We start from the raw sequence: 20996 nt of genomic DNA, 5'->3' as shown, positions 1-20996 counted from the left end.
AATCTGTATCAGCACACTGCTGAACTACAGTCAATAGCTTTTAAATCTTGTCTCCTTGCTGTTCAAAGGTACTGCTCATTCTTATCTTTATTATTCTCTTGAACACATGCCAAAGTTCGCTCTGCCCCACGTAAAAAAAAAAAAAAAAAATTCCGCGAAGAAAAGTCATGGCAGAAACGCGGAGCCACCCTTAAAGAACCTCACAGGGGAGCCCTGCGTAGGAGGGGCCGGGGAAGATTCTGCTCTGTGGTGAGGCAAGGACTGGGGAAGGCAGGCAAGGGCCAATTCCATTTGGAGGTTGCTCCTATGGCTGGCAGCCCCTGGTGAGTCCCTTTCCATGCTTCACCTGCTCCCTAAGCATCCCTAACCATGGACAGGGCTCCAGCTGTGACCTGTGCTGGCAGTGCCACGGCAGCAGGTCTCTTCTCAAGTGGTTTTTCACGTGGCTGCTTTGGTGTTATTATTCTTGCTGTGTGTAGAGGTTACAAAGAAAAACCCCAAACCTCTGAGCAGGCAGTCGTGGGAAGGTGCTGCTGAAAGCAGGGAACTCCCAACACCCACAGTGACCCACCCCCTCCCAGGGAGACTTCTCTGTGCCACAGGACTGGAAAACTGAGGGTAGGTTACATCCTTGAGCCACAGCCCAAATCTGCACAGCCCCTTGCTGTGAAAAGCAGTGGTACAGATGCTCTCCATACAGCACTCTCCTTCCTCTGGACTTCTTTCAGTAACAATCCAGCAGGAAAATCAGGCTACAAGCTTTGCCTCAGAGCAGCTGCAGATTGACTGGGGCATCACTTGCAGGGAAGGGGAAAGGATGTTCTTTTTATTGCTGGTGCCATCCACAGTTCTTCCTACAGCTGTGATCCTGCTCTTCTTCAGTCCTATACAAGGCTGATGGCTCATTTCTTCTTCACCTTCAGGCAGTGAAAAAAATTAACTCTTTGTATTAATTCCAACAGTTCTATTCTACAACCATTCCAAACCACTATTTTGTAACAGGGCAGAAGAGCACCCATGTTCATTCTTCCACCTCTAAACAGATTTTTATTTGCTTCACCACACCAGTTTTTTATATTAATGCCTTTTGTAACAACGCCCCAGACACAGCTGCCCCATGTGGAGGGTGTGGTGGTTCATGTGAAGAATTTTTCCCTGCTATCTGCATTCCTTTGTGAACTTCTGCTCTCAGGACAGCCAAATGAACACGACCCTGAGGGCTTTAAGCCAGAGGCATCAAGGATAGCGGAGCTATGTGTAAGTAACAATCTTCCAGACCCAGATGGCACATCTTGGTTCAACACCCCTTTGGTGCCCACATAAGGCCTCCCAGCATCCACAAGGAAAATATGGATAATGAGCCAATCTAGTGTATTTTACTACATGTTATCACAGAATTCCAGAAGACTCCCTGAAATAAAAAGGAGACTTATTTCAAACGAGTCTCTGTAAAATGCAGAATTCAAAGAGCACTTAGGATTTTCACAGCAAAGGTTGTCATCAAGTGCATCACTTCTGCCCACTGAGAATATTTAATAAATCAGTCAGTGCTTGACCCTTGCTTCACTGTTCTTCAAAAATGAGCTGCAGCCAATTCCCATGGCTCTAAAATCCCATCCCTGGCCTATTACAACAACTAGAACACAGCAGCTCCATCCAGTTGCCTAGGGAAAAGCACTGGAGCAGGGCATATGCACTGGCACTTCTTTGACACATTCCTGTAGCTCCCAGCAATCTGGGAATCAGCAGCTTCCTAACCCAGAGACATTATCTCACATTTAATAACCCCCTAAGGGCATTTCCTTCTTGTACTGACTTTTTATACTCACATTTCCATGACTGGGCAGGAAGCATTACCAATGGCATGGTGATCTGAGGTGGGACAGTCAGCAGCACCTCCTGCTTGTGCCACTCCTACCTCTGGAAAATTCCACCTTATATGGAGATCCTGCACTGGAAGAAACCCTGAGTAATTGCTTCAAACTCTGAGTAAGCATTTCGTGCTCCCCTTCTCCATTCAACTGCTGATATTACAGCACTCCACATCCCCTTCACCTTACTCCTTCTGCCAGAACACAGTCCCTCCCACTCAGATGCTCTGCCCCCAGCAGCCACTTCATTCCTTTGTTAATCTTGCTGTTCTTCCATACCTTTTCCAGTTCTCACTAAATTTTACAGTACACTAGGAATTGCACATAAATATGGATCAATTTGGGGTGTAAACAATAGCACAACTTCGTAACGATTTCCTTATAATCTCTAAGATACAATTTACTTTTAGGAGGCAAATACTGCTGAACACTACATTGATATTTTACCACACACCCACGATGTTTTCTGAGTAGCAACAGTCAACTCAGGGCCTGTTATTACAGAAGGATGAGGGATTTTTTCTGTATGCATTGCCTGATTTTTATCTGTATAAAATGTATCACTCATTAGATCATGCATTCAATCAGCAATTCAAGGTCTTCCTACAAACCAGCCTGATTTTATTACCCCAAATAACTCTGTACCATTGGCAAACTGTCTTCTCTTGGTACTCTCCAATTTAGTCTTCCTTAACTAATTCTTAAAATCTAGGCCATCTCCAGCCTTCTGTTACCACCAGGACATCCAGCCTTCCCCCAGCAATTTATTATCTATATCAAAGATCAATTCATTTTGTCAACAGGTTATTTCTCAAAGTTTAACACCCTAGAAAAGAGTATATCCTTTAAGTCAGCCTCTTAGTGTGTCCCATCTGGAGGGCAGCACCAACTCAAACAGTCCCAAATATTTTATTCTCTCAAATGAAAATCCAACCTCTGACAGCATTTTTAAAGCACAATTCCCACAAAACAAGTTGCTGACAAAGTTTCAGGCTCATTGAAAACTGAAGTATGTTGCAGTCTAGTGAGCTTCTAAGGAGAAAGGCAGTTTTTCTGAAGGAGATATGATTTTTATGATGGGCACTGTTCTTGAGCTCTGCTGTGCCTTTAGCACCCACCTTTTTATGGTATTTTGAAAAATACCACTCTTGGGGAGCTCTGAATAGACATTTTCAGAGCAGATTGAGAAAACAGCCACACAACTTATGCAAAAGGCTGCTTGAGGCTCAGGAGATATTGCAAAACCTTTCCCTTTTGCCTTAGAGAGTCACCTATGTCACCACATGATGCATCAGCTTTACTTCTTTTGTCCCTTTTCCACCTTTGTGCTTTACTTAAGTTTTCTGCTTGTCTTTTCCATACATGGAAAAGTTAAAAACAAACAAAGTCCCAGAAGCAAAGTCCTAACAAGGGCTGCAAGAATCTTCAATTATAACTGAAATTGAGAACAAAGCCCTGATCATGTGCAAATGTAAAAATATATGGGGAGGAGGGAAAAGTTTTTTTCTGAAAATGCATTTTCTGCCCTTTAAAGGCAAGATCCCAGCACACACTGTTGGAGTGGCATTTTAACTCCAGTTTGTGGGTACCCTGTGTATCCTTACACAAGAGCAGCTCCAGTGTCTCAGAGCAGGAGCATCAGAGTCTCCAGCAGGATTTAGCAGTACAGCAGGGCACTTGGAAGGGGAATTGTTTCTCCTGGCTTTCTGACATATTCCTCCCAATGAGCCCATCTACCACAGTCTGGAAGTGCTGCTTTTGGGAGCACAGAGGGCCCCTGGGAGGTCAGGGACAAGAGTCAAGATGGCTTTTCTGTATTTACATAGCTGTGATGTAAGGAGATGAGATCCTCTCTAGCTTCTTCCTACAGAAATTCAGGACAAGCTGCCTGAGCCCACCAAAACCTCAGGCAGCCCTGCCTTCCCACTGAAACACAGGACAGAAAGAAGCTGTGGCCTCACCTTGGGCGTTTTGGCAAACCGCCCTGCTCGGGTGTCTCGGATGCTGGTGATATCCAGAATTTCTCTTTCCTACAAACAGAATAAGGACAAAAAAAAAATGAGGAAAGACAAAGGAGGAAGGAAAGCACTCCATGGCTTAGTGTCTTTGCCTGTGGAAGAGCTCTCCCAGCAGGAACAAGGCAGGGAGGGAAGCCATTCCCACTGCACAGCCTTCCCCAGGCAGCCCCTCCATGTCCTCACTACTGGCTTGCTGTCTTGTTTGTTCTTTTAATATCCAACCTGAATTTCCTTCCTCTGTTACTAATTTTTCTTCTCACCATGGATCTGGAGAACAACTTATACTTGTTGTAGCAGAATATTATTTTCCAAGATCACATTACAGGACAATGTGGATGCCATGTCTTCTGGCTGTATCCCCATTTTATTGTTAAGCAGGAAGTAATTTTAGTCCTAATCCCACTCCGTTCTGAGTCTCTAGTGCAAAAGCAGTTCAGTTTACTTTAGCTGCTAACCAACAGCATTTTCCAGGATGTGTGACCCCTTCCAGTCTGGCTTTCCTTGTGGAAGCTAAGCTTCCTTACCCCAGCCCCTTCCCCAGATATCCCAATGAAATATCTCCCTTCCATGGTGACACCAGCTCCCCCTGTCTCATTTTGTGCTCCTCTTCATCCTGCTGGCACCCTTAGAGCAGATATTCTACTGCCTGAGTGGACCTTGAAAGCAGAACGGGAGTGAAACCAAGGGCTGTGACAGTCCCCAGCATTGTGACACTGTTCTCAGGGGATGTGGCTGTGGCAGTGCCCGGTCCCAGCTGGCACTGGGCACAATCTCTGGAAAGGCAGAGCCCACCCAACCCACCAGGTCCCTGGCCAGGCCTGGGCAGGACTGTCTGACTGCCATGGCATGTAGGGCAGGCGGAGGAAGTAGAGCCGAACCACAGCCCGCTCTGGAAAGCGGAACTAAGGCCAGCCTTCCACCTCCCTCTCCATCATTTGATGTACTCATCAGTGAGGAACTGAATTCTCTTTCCTCCATGTGTTGTCTCTCCCTCTCCTCCAGCAGCCTGCAAACATCACCCTGAGCACAACTTGCTCTCCAGACTCCATGTAGGCCCTACATCACTACAGTCACTACTTTTTTAATTAAAAGGTCTAAAAGCCCAATGAGTCAGTTAATGGGCCCACTGCACAGGTTAGGAGAATCCTGTATCTTGCTGGGTGACAGCTATATCAGCACTGGTTTTTTACAGGTATCAGTGATATCACAAACTGTTCTTCATGAAGTCCTTTGAAGGACACATAAGCTTTGCAGGAGTCAAAAAATGTGAAAGCGTGAAAGGCACAGAAAGGCCACACTCACACCTTCAGTTCTTGCACTTTCCTGGTGCTGTGAAGACCAACCTGCCACTAAGCAGCTCTCACTACATGGTGCAGTGTCCCACTAAGAGGAATAAGTGTGGCAGTTTGCTTCCAAGTGCAGGACTCGAGCACTTGCAGTGTTGTCACCTCACACAAACCTGAGCTGGCTGGTTGGAGCCCGAGCTGTGCAGCCTCAGCACTTACCGTGCTCTGATAGGTCCAGTACACGTAAAAGCCCTGGGGGTCGACTCGGAGAATCACAGGAGAAGCATTTGATGTTTCCTGACAGAAAAAAAACAGCAAAAGAATGTTGGCACCTTGGGTGACTTGGAGAAAACATCCTGGGACACAAGGTTCCCAGTTCAAATACAGACCCAGCAGGTGAACACCCTCTGGGATTCATGAAAATGAACCCAAAGATTTTAGGACATCTCCACAGTGACACCTGTGAGGCTCTGGAAGCTGAATCCTGAGTCTCACCTAACCTGTGCGTTTAACAATAACAGCTGTCTTGGAGTTTTCTACATAAAGAACTGAGATAAAGTATCTAGAGATTCAATTTTTTCATTTGATAAGTCTTCTTTGACCTGCTCCATTTTACAAGCTCAGGAGTAACCCACGCCAAGCAGAGAAAGCATTCATCTGTGGCATCTCCCATCCAGGTGTTTGTGCAGATTACCTGGGCTCCTTGTCAGGAAGGCTTCAAGGAGGGGATACATCAATGCAGCATCATTATGTTGCTTTAGATGGAGATTCTGAAACTCCACAGACTGTACACTCAGTCTCTACATGGACTATAGAAAGAAGCAGCTACACAAACACCCACACCAGAGGCTGCAATAAGATGAAATCATTTGGGGCTGATCCTGAACCCCACACAGCCATTTCTGGGAAGGCTCCAGATTCAATTCAGGAAGCTGAAGCACATCACTGCTAATATGAAACCAGTAATGAAATCTGGAAGTTGTACTTGTCTGTTGGCCTCAGATTCTTCCATTTTTTGCTCAACTCATACTTCACTCTAGAGTGTATCTATGTTTTCAGGGACCTCCATTTCCATTCACAATATTTGCAGTAAAGTGCTCATTGCACAGCACATTGTGTGTGGTCCTTTTACAGCCTTTTGTCTTCCCCTGCTGTGCCAGGGCCAGCACCAGCCTGCCCAGCACTGTGTCCATGTTCCCAGAGCTCTTGGCTGCTCCCTGCACACATGGCCAGGGAGAGCAGAACAGGCCTCACGGTACCACCACAGAGGATTGTGCCATGTTCTAGATTACCCTTATCTCCCACAAAGCAGCTTTCTGGATGGCAAGCTGAGGCTTCAAGGAAGCTGCTGCCAGCCAGACTCCTGGCAGGGGGTGCAGGCAGCCTCTCCAATGGGGCAGCTCCTGGCAGCAAAGGAAATGGGCAATCCTACAGAAGATGGTCTGGCAGCCAACCTGGTTGCTTCTCACTCTGTGGGGCAAAAAGCAAACACTGCCTGCTAAAATCCTGTAATCCATAATCTTTCAGAGATAGGAACAGTTCTGACTCTACTATGAGGACTCAGAGGCAGCACAGAACCATACCCATACCCATCTGCCCTGCCCAAGAGGTCATCTACTGCCTCGTGCCCTGCCTGGGGTTCTGACAGGGTTCCCAGCTGGTTCTTTAACCCAGCTACCACCCATGTAGCAGAACTTCACCTCTTCAGTCTGTTTAGGAGCCTCAGCTTGCTGGATGCTGACCAAAGCACTGCAGAGCTGCTCTTTACCCCAAGGTCCTGCAACTAACCCATGGGACAGGTCAGAACAGTCCTGCCTGTCAGGGACCCATTGCTCTCTCCTCTGGACAGTGCCTTACCAAAGCTGGACAAGGCGAGGGCTCTGTAGAAAAAGTGTGGGTATGCATTTTTGCTGGAAGGCCCTAGTTCAGTCCCAAGCTGAACAGTGATTTAAGAGGCCAGCCTGATCTTCCTGAACTCCTTTGCCTCACTTATCCTGGAGGGAGTTCAAAACTGTTACCAACAGTACAGTCCTGTCAATTGAAAGAGATACAAAAAACTTAACACTCGTGAATTCTAAAGTGCAGCAATCCTGCAGTCTGGAGCTCTCACCATCATCCTCTGCAGCCTATTCTAACCATGGGTTGGGAAAGCCCAATGTGATGGAGCAATGTGACCAGAACAGCCCACTCATGGAGAAGCCTTTCTTTATTGGTGGAGATGAAGCCTGTAAACTACTTAGTTGAGGCAACCACTTAGAAATGTTTACAAATATATAAACCTTAAGGAAAGATCCAGATGGGACTTGAGCTCCCTAATCAACAGCTACAGCAGGAAATAAACACTTGGTGGGTCTTGGAAGCCCAACTGACTCACATTGGTTTTCAGGGGACCCTAACCCAGGAATACCCAGTGATGAACTTAACAGCTTCCAATGCTTGGGAGAATGGCCCCCAAGGACTGAACACAAAGTCATCAGCAATTTTAGACAAGTTTGGCTACTGTGATTCTGAGAAAGCAGATTTCAAATTCTGAGAAGCCCTAAGTGCACTCTGCAGGGAGCAGGCCCACAGGAAAGAGGAAGGCTGTGCTTTTCACTGTACCCAGTGTCATCCTCCTGTTTATGTACTGCTCACAGGGGAACTGGCAGCCATATTCCAGCTCCTATTCCTCACATCCATCCTTCCTGCCAGCTGCACAGTACACTGTTCTCATTCTCAGTGCTGCTGGACCACCCCACTGATGTTGAGCACAGGTTATCCACTCCCCCACATGCTCCTTTGGGACTTAACACTCTATTCCAGCTTCACACCCACAAAAGTGCTAATCCCTCCTGCACTGCTGCTGCAGGCTCCTTCTGATCATCTCATTTGCACCACCACATGAACCATCTCCCCAGACCCCTGTGAATAACCATAATCTGGGCTTTCCCCCTTTTATCAACATCCCTGCCCAACAGCAGACAGTCCATCTCCAGACAGCACAGATGGGCAGCAGCTCTCCTCCTGCTCAGGTTTGTGGGTGCTGGGGTGAGCACTCCTTCGCCTCCTTGGAAAGTGAGGAGGGGAACCCTTACGTTCCAATGAACTGTTGCTGCTCTACACTTTGTTCCCCTCACACAGAAAGGCAGTGACTGCATGGCAGCTGTTTTGAAGGTATAGAGGACAATGAGCTGGAGAGAGCAGCAGCTTGCTGCAGCACCCTGAGGCTTCAGCCCTGTTAAAGCACAGGCCCTTTGCTCTTCAGTCGTTCCCAGGCCCAGGGGCCGGGCAGGCGTGGGAGGCCATGGCTCACCCCCGATTCACTCAGGCAACAGGGCCATAAGAGGAAGCAACTTGGAGCCTGATTTCATCTCTATCTGAAAAGTGCAATGTGTGTTTTTTGCTCTGGAGTAGATCCTACCCTACCCCTTATGTGCCTCCAGAAAGCCCAAATGTGGCATTTGCATATCACCCCACAGAGACTCCCAGCAGCAACCATCTTCCTCAGGGCTGGACCTTGTGTCCTACACCAGGGGCTGCACACACAGCACACTTGCTCCATTTGTTTCCATCCTCCACTATAAGAGATGTAGAAAACATATCCCCAGCCCCTTACACACACACACACATGCGACATCCCCTTAACTTCAGTCCTCAGCTTTCCTGTTCTTCCCAGTTCCCTCTCCCCATCTAGAGATCTCTGCTGTCAGGTGGGATCCCACACAGAACACAGGCCCCCAGCCTCCCCACAGACCGTGACCCAGCCAGTGTCTCCCTGCCACCACAGGCACAGCCCAGGGAAGGGACACCCCAGTACTCACATCATCCCATTTGATGAAACGGCCGCCCTTGCACAGGTAGTCCTTCACCTTCGTGGGCTGCAGGACAGGGTTCAGCACAGACATGGTCCTGCAGATGTGCTCCTCAGCTACCACAAGCAAGAGCAACTGCACAGCTCACTCCTCCTTAGCCCCCTCTCCTCTATCTCTGCCTCTCACGTGGCAGGGCGTTCTGCCATGGCCTCTGTTGGCATCGGAGAGCAAACAGCCTCTTATATCCCAGTCCAATTTAGGAGGGGCAGGGGCAGGCAGGCGAGGAGCGATGAATCTGCATTGTAAATCAACAGCTCTCCAGGCAAGTAGAGCCTCACCCAAGGTCACCCAGAGCAAAGCTGGCGATGGCTGGCGTGCTGGTGGGCACAAAGCCACCGTCCCTCCGGGAGGGATCCACTCCTTGGAGCTGTGCTGGTGAGGCACCCGGCTCAGTGAACTTCCGCAACTCAACTTCCTTAAATGCTCTCTTGACGAAGTACAGGCATTGCCAGAAACGCTCCAACTGCTTCTGCAGCTGTGGTTGCGGAGCAGCTCAGCTCTGGCTACAAGCAGACTGCCCCCTTCATGCAAGAGGCCAGATGTCCCAGGAAACAAACTCCTTCCTTGCTCTGGACAGATGCCATTTCTGAGGCCACTTACTGCACTGTCCAATCTTAAACAGTTTTCCTTTCTCTTATGGGCTCTTCTGAATGTCAGCCTCAAAGTGAGACAGACCAGCAGGGCAGCTGGAAATTCCCCAGATGAAACGAAACATTCCCAGAGTCCCAGGAACTGCACTGTTCCACACACTCACTTGGTTCTGTGGCAGATACATGGGACATAGAACAGGAGAGGTGGGCAAGATGGGGATTATAGTGACAAAGCAGCAGGGAAGGGACCAAAAGCAGAACAGGTTAGAGGCAAACAGGGCCAAAACAAGTCTCTGCTTCTGACCTTGGAACAAAGGAATTCCATGTGGGCAGCAGAAGAGGAAAGCAGCTCCACTGGCTGATGGGCACTGGCTAACCTAGAGAGCAGCTTATGAAAAGGTCTGACATGGCCAAGATCAATTTTAGTCAGAGGCAGAGCCCCACAACTAATTACAAGTGGAAATAACTGTGCTATGATTGCTGTGGATTCCCAGGCACATGATGGGATGTCATCCTCACCTCCTATCAAAGCCAAGATTGCCATGGCTCAAAAGGGACAAGCTGCTGCAAAAGTAGCACAGAAAAAGTGGAGAACAAACCCCCCCCCCCCCAACTCTGTAAGAGGAGCCAGCTGCATGTTTTGTTCTTTCCTTTCTCCCCAGCCCTGATGTGATGAGTCTGGCAGTTTGGAGCAGCCTGGACAGCGGGGGAATGGTCACTGAAGGAATCCTAAGGGCATTCTCAGGTGCTACTGACATGAGGCAGGAGAGATAAAGTGGAACTTTAGCAAGTGCTCCAACTGTAAAACAGTAAAAGCAGGAATCAGAGCTCCCTGCTGCAGGAAAAGAGAACCCTGAGCAAACACAACATCCCTTGTCTTTCAAGGGGTCTGCCAAAAAAAAAAAAACCCTGGGAATAAGAGAGCTTCCACATTTCCAGCTACCATGGCATTTTCTGCACTTATCAATCTTGCACTTACAGGAATTGGCTATCCAACAGAAGGCAGTTGGCTCTCTTTCCTTAGGGTCACTGGGATATTCCAGGCCCAGCCAAGCCAGTGTCACCAGGATCCCACACTCAGGAAAATTGGTTACTCCCAAGGAGAGAAACAGAAGATGATAAAGAGTGCAGTGAGAGTTCTCTAGACTCACCTAATCTCTTCTGCAAGGCCAGAGCAGCTTCAGGTTCGCTTCCCTTAAATTAGGGAGCAGCAATGGAGGGAATAGAGAGCATTAATCTTGCTCAGAGGTGCTGCAGTCCTCCCAGCCTCTGGAACACTGACAGCACTGCAGGAAGGCCCTGCAGGTCACAGCTGCAAAGCAGTGAGAGGTGGGATGAGCTTTGCCACCTGGTACTGCCAAGGGCAGGTGAGATCAGTCATAGCTACTGGATCCCATGGCTTGATTGGTACTGTCAGTTATCACAGCTTTGTGAACCAAGTGTGCTTCCTGCCAGGGCCTCACTGAGAGGCTGCTTCTGTCCTTCAGAAGGATATTCATCAGCTTTCTCTGCCTCGTGAACAAAGTAAGCAAGAATCCTGCCACAGCTTAACTCTACATGTCACTCAAGGTCAGCTTCCCCTAAGGAATAAAACCTTAATTCGATGAATAATGAAATCATATTTGAGACTCAACACAAGTAGCAAGAAGATCAGTGCCCAAGTTGGTGGCTGCCCTGCAAGGCCATGTGATGCCCAACAGCAAGGGCCAAACCCCCACTTGCACAAAGATTGTCACAAAAGCTGCAGCTCCCTTCCTCTTGCCCAACCCAGCCTCCTTATCTTCCACTTCACACTCCTTGCTCTGTAGGAGCCTCTGTCCCTTGCATGCAGAGATGGCTGATGGAGCCCTGATAGGACAGAGCAGCAGTCCTGCCCTCTGCTGAGAGCTGCAACATCAGAGCACGCACGAACAGCAGCACTTGAGCAGTATTTGTTTATTCAAAGCATCCTTTATTCTCTCTGTCCTGTAAGGCGCATCGCTTAGTGCACACTTGTCGCACATCCCTGTCTCCCTGCTTTCCTTCCATACCTTCCCTGCCAGGCTACCCACCACTTGCTACAGTAGTTTTGATATGAAAACATTTCTCTTTTTTAATTTAATATTCTTCCTTCTCTCCCTGTGCTACCTATCCAGCAGCCTGTACCCCCCCACAGGGTGCATGCAGCAGCAAGGCAGGCAGCATCACCCTTCAGACAAGGTTTAGGAGACAAGGTTTCCAGACACTCATTTAAGCCACACCGTTAAAACCTCCCTCCTGACTTCCAGCAAATTACTGTAACCTCCACCCCAGCTTACTCCTGGCACAGAAAATCTGTAAGAAATCTCTCCCAGCATTATTGCAGGAGAATTACTTTGCCATGTGTAATGCTGTCCTCTAGTGAAGAGCTGTGACACTGCACATCAGCAATGAACTCCCAGCTCTGCAAATGCCAGCCCATCCCACTGCTCCTGTGGCTGCTCTGCCCTCAGAGCGCTGGCAATCCGGAAAGGATTAACAATCCCATTAAGACCACAAAGACAGTATTTTCTTACCACCCTGGAGAGCAGAACTGCTGAGTGTGTGTACAGGGACATATCTTGTGTCCCATTCTGAGCCGAAACCACAAGGCCAAGGACTCCTGACAGCTTTCAGCATGACTCTTCAGCTTGATCTGCAAAAGTCAGAGGACAGTGGACTATGGCACAGAGAAGTGACCACAGATGCCACAAAACCATAAAAGCAGTGAGGTCTTGTGCAAAAAAACCCCAAATCCCAATAAACTATCTGTCCAACCACCAAGACATGGTTAGGCCTGTAATTAACTGCTCACTGGGCAGTGTGTTGTGTTTACAGCACTGACAGCTTTCAGCACGTTTCCAACCAGCACAGTGAGGCTGCAAGCAGGATCACATTTAAACATCCCATACATTCCTGCAGTGCCAGGTCACTGCTGCCCAGGGCTGGCTGTACCATGCCATTCCTGACTGCTGGGAAAAGAACAAGACTTTCCAAGACAGGTCATTAACAGGAAAGGAAGCATGAGGAGCAGTGGCACACAAACAACGTGCCCATTTCGTGGTACACTTCAGTAGCAGAGTAACAAGAAGAGGAAAGCAACTTGTACCACACCTGGAGGTGAATGCAGCCTGTTCCCACCCATATTCACCTCCAGTACAAAACACTGCAGAGGAAATCAGGATACTGGGGGAGAAAGCCCCATTGTGCTCTTAAGCTCATCCACATTTACTTCCCACTGCACCAGCCCAACTTACTCTGTTTGCCTACTGGGTTCATGAAACTGAACAAGTGTCAACCACAGTCTTCCCTTCACTTCTCCACATGCTAGCCCAAAGCTCTCATTTCTGTAATATCCAGCCTTAACCTAGAGCATTCTCCTCCTCCCTGCAAAGGCCTTTGCACAGCTCAGACAGATGTCCCAGGCATCCCATCCAATATTCTGGTACTCTCAGAAGCATGGAGAGAATCTATCTCAGGCCAGCAATCTTCCCTTAATTAAGTTTCCCCTATCCTGCAGCACTGGGAAGCTATTCACTGACTGTGATTGTGGGAAATCAATAATGCAGGTTCATTTAGCTACATCCTTCGGGAGTCCCTGGAGACCAAACAAACATCCCACTGCAAGAGGTAGCAGCAGAATTCAAGCTTTCTATGGCCCTCAGACATGAGAAGTCAAAATTAAAGGAGCTTATAAAGAAGAGGAGCCTGCAGAGCAGTTTGTGGAGTGGTGGGAGGAAGGCTGTTTAGGGACTCTGCAGTTCTCCTTCCCTGGCAGGAGTCCCTGAGGGCATCACGTATCCCTGACTCTGTCTCCAAGTGACCTCTTTTGTGCTCTTTAGGAAGAATCCCAGAGAGGGATAATTTGCAAGCTGTGTCTAGTGTCAAACATAGTCACTGACTTTACAAGACCCCAGAGCTCCAGCTTTGTACCACAGGAATCCACTCAGAGCACAGCTTGGTGTTTTTGCTAAAACCACAAGGCCAAAGCAAGCACCATTACTGCAGCTCTTTAGGGATGGTTGTTAGCAAGGAGCTCTCTTTAGGAAAGAGGGCACAGACCTGCTCACAGCTGCCTGCAGAGAAGCTCACATGCAGTTACTTGTCCACAATAAAATGAAAAGCCTTCACCTGACCTTGGCAAAAGCCAAGACTTCACACTTAATGAACACAAGCCTGCTCCTACTCAAAGCCCTGAGAGCAAAGGGTTGGCAGGGAGAAGAGCGCCTTAAGAATACTGAATTTCTTGAATATTACCATGGAATTGTGTGTTTTAGGAAGGGCAAGTCTCCACTGCAGCATGAGTGAGTCACAAATAAATGCAACAGGGAGGGGAGGCTGTTGGGCTGAAGGCAGAACATCGCAAGCCCATCACACTCTGTACATTTGCTGAGAATGTTCCAACAGCTCCCCTGCACATCCAGCCTTATCTGGTTCCTAAACAGGGAAAGGCGAATACATGCTTTGAGAATGACCAGATACATCTACCATATTGCTAATGGTATTGGTTGAAATGAGTGGACACATACAACATCTGGTTGGAAGGTTCATCGAGAGGTCAGCTTTGGCTCAGGGCCTGGTTGTTCAAGCCTCAGTACTTCAACCCTACAAGCACCAGACAAAAACTGTCGAGACCTCACGCAGCCCCAGAGGCATTCTTGGTACCTGTCAACCCTCTGCCTCTTAACTGGAATTAAGCAAGAGCATAGGGAAGGGACGTGTGGGAGGTAGTAACTCATCATCATTTCACCTGCTGAACCAAAAAAAAGGAGGAGCTGGAGCAAACCCATCACTGAGGGAAAACACATTGAAAAATTACTAGCAAATCCATTTTGTATGAAGTGCTATAAATTTGCTTTCCAAGAATTAGAATTATTTTGCAGCTACTCCATTTATTCCATAACATGTCTTCTTGGGGAAGCCTCTGGGTTACAGGCAGTTCTCCAGTTGCTGTAGGCTCCTGCAGATCTACAAGTCCTGGTTTACAAGAGGTTTTTGCTGCAACCACTACACCTGACTGACCTCAGATTGAGGGGAGGGAGAAAACAATTGCAGAAGGCACAACTACATCATTCCAAAAAGTAATTTTCTTGCAGCATGAAGAAAAAAAAAACAACTAATTTATGCCCCAAATCATCATTTTAGTTGTCTTTTGAACAAGACAATAGAGCAATTTTGTAGGGAACTAACACCTGTGGAGTAAGGTGAAGCCATAACTTAAGAGGAGGTTTAGATCGTATCAATAACGGGCTTGGGAAGAACCCAATTTGGACCAAACTAAGGCAGTCTTTCCCTCTAAAAAAATGCCGCTTGGCTCGGGACCCTTGCAGCCTCACAGAGGTGCAGGCAGCACATACCTGCATCAGGGAGAGCGCAAGAAGTAACTCCGTCGGGAAGCCAAGGTAGAGAGGAGACTCCTGACCTCCTCCAGCGCTGGGCACGTTCCAGGAGGCCGTGCCAGAAGCTTTCCTGCGGCTCGGCGAGCGCTGCCCAAGTCCCTGAGGCACCGCTCCCGCCCACCCCTCACTGCGGGGCGGGTAAGGGGTGCGGTGACACGGGCACCGGGGGGGAGGGGGCTCCTTTTAAAGGTGGCCCAGGCTCCTCCCCGTGCCCGCCCCTCTCCTCTCCTCCCCTGCCCTCCTCCCCTCCTGTCGTTCCCACCCCTCAGGGCGGGCTTGCCCCCTACGCTCCGCCCCTCGCCCCCGGCGGGGCAGCGCGGGCAGCGGCACCGGTGGCAGCACGGGTGGTACCGGCATGTCCTGAGCGGCGGCGGCGGCCGATCCGGGCCGGAGCCAGCACGGAGGGCTCGGTGGAGCAGCGGGCCAAGGGCCGGGCCCCCATGAAGGAGAAGGAGGCGGGCGCGGAGCGGGGCAAGCCCGCCACTTACACCGGGGACAAGAAGGCGCGCATGGCGGCCAAGACCAACAAGAAGTGGGTGCGCCTGGCCACCGTGCTGGCCTACGTGCTCTCCGTCTCGCTGGCCGCCATCGTGCTCGCCGTCTACTACAGCCTCATCTGGCAGCCGGTGCGCGGCAGCGGCGGCTCCTCCAGCCCCGGCCCCGGCGCCGCCGCCACCCCTGCGCAGCTCCGCGCCGCGCCCGCCGGACCTACGGCGGGGCCTCCGCCCGCGCCGCCGCGCACCGGCCCCGGCCCCGCCGCCACCGCCCCGCCGGCCGCGTCCCCCTCGCCCGCGGCCGGGAGCGGGCCGGGCGCCGGCAGCCCCTGAGCCGGGCGGGCCGCGGGAGGCCGCGCGCCGCCGGGGATGCGGCCGCGGGGCTCGGCCGAGGATGGAGACCGATGGCTCGCCCGTCCCTGCGGCACCGTGCAGCGCCCGTGGAGACTGACTGGAGACTGACCTGGAGACTGACTCGGCCCCGTTTGGACTCGGTGGAACTGCGGTATCTTCTTTTCCCCCCGATTTTTCCTCAAAAGGGAATTTTGTGGCTTCGTTTTCTTCCTCACCAGGGCTAGCTTCTCTCCCTTTGAACCCGCATTGAATTCCTGCGCTGTTTATGCCAGTCTGTTACCTATACAAGGATATCGGTGTCCAAAATTCCTCGCTATTTACAGGATCAGCTGGGAACAATACGAATTTAGAGGCTGTAATCCATTGTTGAAGTAAAAACAGTTTTGTTTAACGATGAGCATAAACTTATTTAAAATATGTGGAAGGTAAATTGACTTGTTTACTATATTAAAATATTTTCCCAATATGAAAGTCTCTGTAACAAAGTATGTTCTCTTCGGTGGTGGGAGGAGGAATGCTGAACTGGAAGGGGTCTGAGTAACAAAAATTTGGCCACTGCAATGGGCAGCTGTGGTACATGATGTTGATTCATTTGTTATTGGTCTCTGTAGGTGAGGCTGGAGAAACCTCTGTACGTGGCTAATTGTGGAAACGAAGCAGTGGTGCTGGGAAGGTTTGATCTGTGCTGGCAGAGCAGGCGGAGCTGTGGCGGTGGGTGCTGGTGGGCTCTGAGCTGCGGCCTGGTTGTACCCGCGGTTGTACCCTCGTGCTGCTGCCCGCAAGGGATGGCAGCGCTTACGGATTGTCCCCGCACCTCTGGGGCATGCAGAACCAGGGTAGGTCTGGCCCAGGCAGCTCCTGGTGAGTCCTGGGAAAGCTGTCCTCCCAGCTCCATGGTTTCCTGCCCTGTGGTCCTGAGAAATCTTCTATTCCTTGATGAGCAGGGTGAAAAAATGGCCTTTAGTAATTCTGGGATGTGGGATATAAACTAGGAAACCTTAAGAGCCATGTTGTTCCAAGCTGCTGCTTTCCAGATGGATGGATTCAGCTGAATCTGTGAAGCTGCCAGGCTGTGCTGCATCCCTATAAAAGAATCACAGCAGTTCAGATTCCTTCTGCTGAGGGATGCAAATGTGGTGTAACGTGGCGTACGTATTTGAGTTGTGCAGATCACAAAGGTACTATAAAATACAGCACTTGGCTGCTTGAAAAGAGCTGTTTCATATCAAAATTGGGGTTTGGGACTGGTGGTTTGTTAAGGCTGCATCATCAACTGGGCATTGCCTTCACACCATCTGTGAAAGGTAGAACCAGGAGCAGAAGGTTTGCAGGGAGAAATGAGGTGAATGGAGAGTAGTTTGTGATCTTCTTTTCACCCTGTTTTCCAGTTTTCCGGAGAGCATGCAGGGAATGCTTTGTGTTGTTGGAACAAAAAGCTGGTGGGAAGGACAAAACGATCCCGCTTAGTCACTTCAGCCAAAATCATGGGATCACAGCCACCCTCCTGCAGGGCAGGTGGAAGAGCTGGAAGCACTGAGTCAGCAGACAGGTGCCCTGCAGCTGTCACCTCCTGAGGTGCTCCTCTGCTCTCCCTGTTCATCTGCAGGGGGAAGGCTGAGTGTCCCAGAGCAGCACTGGCTCCAGGCCCCATGGGTGTCTGTTCTGTGAGTGGGGCATTGTGTTCCTTTGGTGGTTCTGCCTGCAGTGTGTTGATCCCTCTGTGGGGCTGCTCACACCCACAGCAGTTCTGCTCCTGGTGACATCAATGCCTTTTGCTGGCCTTAGCATACACCTTTGATTGTGGGGCAAAGTTCCTGCAGCTTCCCAAGGGAGAAATGAATGACAGAGAAACCAAGATCATTGTGGTGCCAGCTGAGTTTAGTCTGCTTCTCAGCTCAGGTGGCAATGCAGAACCAGTTGGGAAGTGTCTCTGAGAAGGAGCTTGTGTTTAACTTGTAAAACCTTGGAGATAAATAAAGCTGCGTGCAATGCCATGGATGCTGGGATTTCTGTGCTGCTGGCCTGCAGCTTGGAGCTGGTGACTCTGTGCGCTGAGTGCCCAGGGCCTCCTGGCATCCTTCACTTTAACTACAGTTGCTCTCAGAAGACTAATAGGGCCTGGCTGTGTGGTGCAGAGGGGAGAGGAAGTGAATGGAATTAAATGGGCTGTGTGGCCCTCTTCCAACCTGTCGTGTAACTGCTGAGAGATGCCTTGTACTCGGGAGCAGGAACAACTTAAAGTTCTTTACCTGGTTTGTGGTTTTGGTAGCAAAGGATCTCTGGGACAGAGACAGTGCTCAGATCCACTGGATCAAAGGGAACAGGCCCTTCACTGATGGCTGCCTCCCCTTCTGGTGCTAAAAATAGTTGATGAGCCAGTATGAGGATGGTTGTGGCTGTCTGCATTCCTGTAGGAAAGTGCAGGCTTGGTGAGTTCCCAGACTGTGTTTTTGCATCTTCTCCTCTGCTGACAAACAGATTTCAGTGAAATGCTGCTATTTCTGTACCTATTACAACTGGCTTTGGAGCATCCTGGGGCTTCACTCCAGTTGTACTGAGTGTGCAAGGGAGGGGAAGCTGCCTGGGGAAGATGCAGAAGGGTTGTGTGCTGCCAGCCTAACGGCCAGGGAGCTCTGGTGATTGCAGCAGCCTGGTTTTCCAAATCTTCTGGACATATATTCTTCAGCTATAATAATTTCTCCATCCTTTTTCTAGCCAGGAGTCATAGTCCTCCAGAGGCAGATGTGTTCCCATTGGGATGCTGTTGTCAGCCTGTGATGAGCCCGTTGCTGTGCTTCTTACTCTTGTCATGACATACTGTCGAAGAAATCGGTGACTAAGTGTACTTTGCAAATACTCCAGTAACAAAAATGGCTCATCTGGACTGGGTTCTAGATGTAAGCTAACTTAAAATTCAGGGCACTAGGGATTTCTTGGGAAGTAGATTGGCTGCAACAGATACTTGGACTGCGAATTTTTACATTATGTTGCTATCATTGTACTGAGACAGTCATCTGCATCTCAGCAGAATTGCTTTAGTGCCCTAAAATGGTGCAGTCACCAGTCTGGGGTAAAGCTGAGGTTTAAAAGGCAGATGGTTGTGTCGTCTGTTGTGTTACTTCAGCTCCAGTTCACCCTTTCCCTTCATTGCTCCTCAAAAAAATAATAAAATTCAGGTTCACTTAGTGTGATTGTATCAGGCACGACAAGGCACGGGGTTGTGTGTTGCTTCCCAGGTAGAAATTACTGTAACCTTGTGATTCAAGATGTTGATTCCTTGGAATTGCTGGGGAAGGTTATTCCCTTCACACAGCTGCTGTTCTACATGTCACCTACCAACAGAGCTGTGCCATGTTCCCATGTCGGTGAGGAAGGAAGACATCTGGAAGTCAGTTGGATGAAGGAAATACTCAAATGTGAGTGAAATTTGAGTCTACCTTAAAGCTTTTTGCTTTTGTGGTAGACATCTAATACCTGCCCTCTGCCTGTGCAGACTGGTCTTGTCCAAATGAGTCCAGTTTGTCCAAGGAGAGCATTTAGTGTAACTCACATGCAGAGGGACCAGAAAGAAGGGAAATAACAGGAAGAGTTACTGGAGCATGTAATGTGCTCCAGCAGCTGGCTCACGTTTCCATCTCTAAAAGCTCTTTTTTCCCCATGCGCGTTCTCTTGCGGGCTCATCTGATGCAATGCACATCAGATCTTAATCCCAGATTCCTGTGCAGTATTTCTGACAGGGAATCTTGGCTTAATCCCTGAGAGTAGCTGAAAAGCAGTTGTGTGGTGTAGGGATGATAACAAAACCAGTGGCTGCTTCTGGCCATCGGGGATTTCCCCCAGAGAAGTCAAAGCTGATCTCAGTGGGCTGCTCAGGGCGGTGTTACCGACGGCTGGCTCTGAGTCCAGGAGCTGCTGGAGCACACAGGGGGGAATGGCATAAGAAACAGTCATAGCATGAAGCTAAGGGGATGAATCTTGGCTTGTGGCTGTTCCACACACGTTCAGAGGCAGTTTTGGGAAAACTGGCCAGGTGCTGTGTCACTGCACTGGGATGGTGTGAGCAGGAATCAGCCATGGACTTTCAGTGTTGCCTGCCAGTGCTGCAGAGCCTGGGAGCTGGTTGAGCTGCTGCTGTAAAACCTTTCCAGGGAAGGCAGCAGGCTGCCTGAACTTCCTTAACTTCTCAGCAGTGCTGTATCCTTCTCTTGCTCTGGGCCTCCCATTGACTTGAAAAGCACTAGCTACTGTATTATGCACTTAAAATATAAAATTGATAGCTAAGTGCCAGTGTCCTCAGTGTCCTCAGTGTCCTCTGCCACTTGCAACCAGTTTATCTGGAGGGAGATCATTGTGGAAAACCAGTGAAATTTTCTGTTATTTTTATATCTAGAGACTCTGTATTGGGCTTTACTGGTTAGTGGTCTGTGTGTATGCTCCTGCTGCAAGTATTGGACTTATTGAGGTAGGAATGGAGAGCTGAACTGCTGTCAGGATTTTGTGTTATTGCCTCCTTCAGTAATTACTTTGGAAACAAGTATCTCCAACTTTATCCAAATGTATTTTTGTCCTTGGCTTGAAGTTTGTTAAATTACCTTCTTTATGCAAGAGCTGACTCACCAGTCTGGGATCAATTCTGATAGTTTTAGCTACAGAGTGGCTGTGTTGAAATTGATTTCCAAATTTTTAAGGAAAAGAACGCTGTCTAGTGGCCAGCTGATCCTTTGGTTTGAAGGAAAAAGCATTCTGCCTGGGAGTGCTGCTGCTTCCCTTGTGTCTGGAAAAGCTGGAACAAGTTCCACGAAATCCCTGAGCTACCAGCCACTGCTGGGAAGGAACAGGTCCTGTGCAGGCAGGTGACTGAACTCTGTGAGCTGTCCTTGCATTTGCTTGCAGGAAAAGTCCAGTGGTGATGAGGTGGTGGCTCTGATGCCTCATAGAAAAAGTGATCCTCATCTTCCTGGCATTGTTGCAGGGAGCTTTTGTGGTGAGGAAGCTGAGCTAGCCCAGGAGTTCAGTGCTTCCCAAAGGAATCAGTGCTCTGAACCAGAGCTGTTGCTCTAAAAGGCAGAGATTACTGACTCTGTTTGGAAATCTCTACATGTGGAACTGAGAAATAGTAAGACACAGGAGGTTTTT

The 20996-nt window shown here is 49.3% G+C and overlaps 2 protein-coding genes across 2 annotated transcripts in view; one reads left to right on the top strand and one right to left on the bottom strand.

Annotated features, from left to right (window-relative positions):
- Positions 1-9348, bottom strand: part of PLCB2 (phospholipase C beta 2) — a 34321-nt gene extending 24973 nt beyond the window's left edge. The window contains exons 1-3 of the mRNA XM_058027081.1: positions 8976-9348; positions 5395-5472; positions 3833-3901 (exon numbers count right to left, since the gene is read on the bottom strand). Of these exons, the coding sequence (XP_057883064.1) occupies positions 3833-3901; positions 5395-5472; positions 8976-9059 (231 nt within the window). The 5' untranslated portion in view covers positions 9060-9348. The remainder of the gene's footprint in view (positions 1-3832; positions 3902-5394; positions 5473-8975) is intronic.
- A 5966-nt stretch (positions 9349-15314) lies between these two features.
- On the top strand, positions 15315-15839 carry INAFM2 (InaF motif containing 2). The gene has a single exon (XM_058026614.1). The coding sequence runs from the start codon at positions 15453-15455 to the stop codon at positions 15837-15839; it is 387 nt and encodes a 128-aa protein (XP_057882597.1). The 5' UTR covers positions 15315-15452.
- The last annotated feature ends 5157 nt before the right edge of the window (positions 15840-20996 follow it).

This window comes from Melospiza georgiana, chromosome 6 (genome assembly GCF_028018845.1).
Source record: "Melospiza georgiana isolate bMelGeo1 chromosome 6, bMelGeo1.pri, whole genome shotgun sequence".
Classification (NCBI taxonomy): Eukaryota; Metazoa; Chordata; class Aves; order Passeriformes; family Passerellidae; genus Melospiza; species Melospiza georgiana.
The sequence above is the reverse complement of the archived record's forward strand: the minus strand, read 5'-3'. Positions and strand labels throughout refer to the sequence as shown.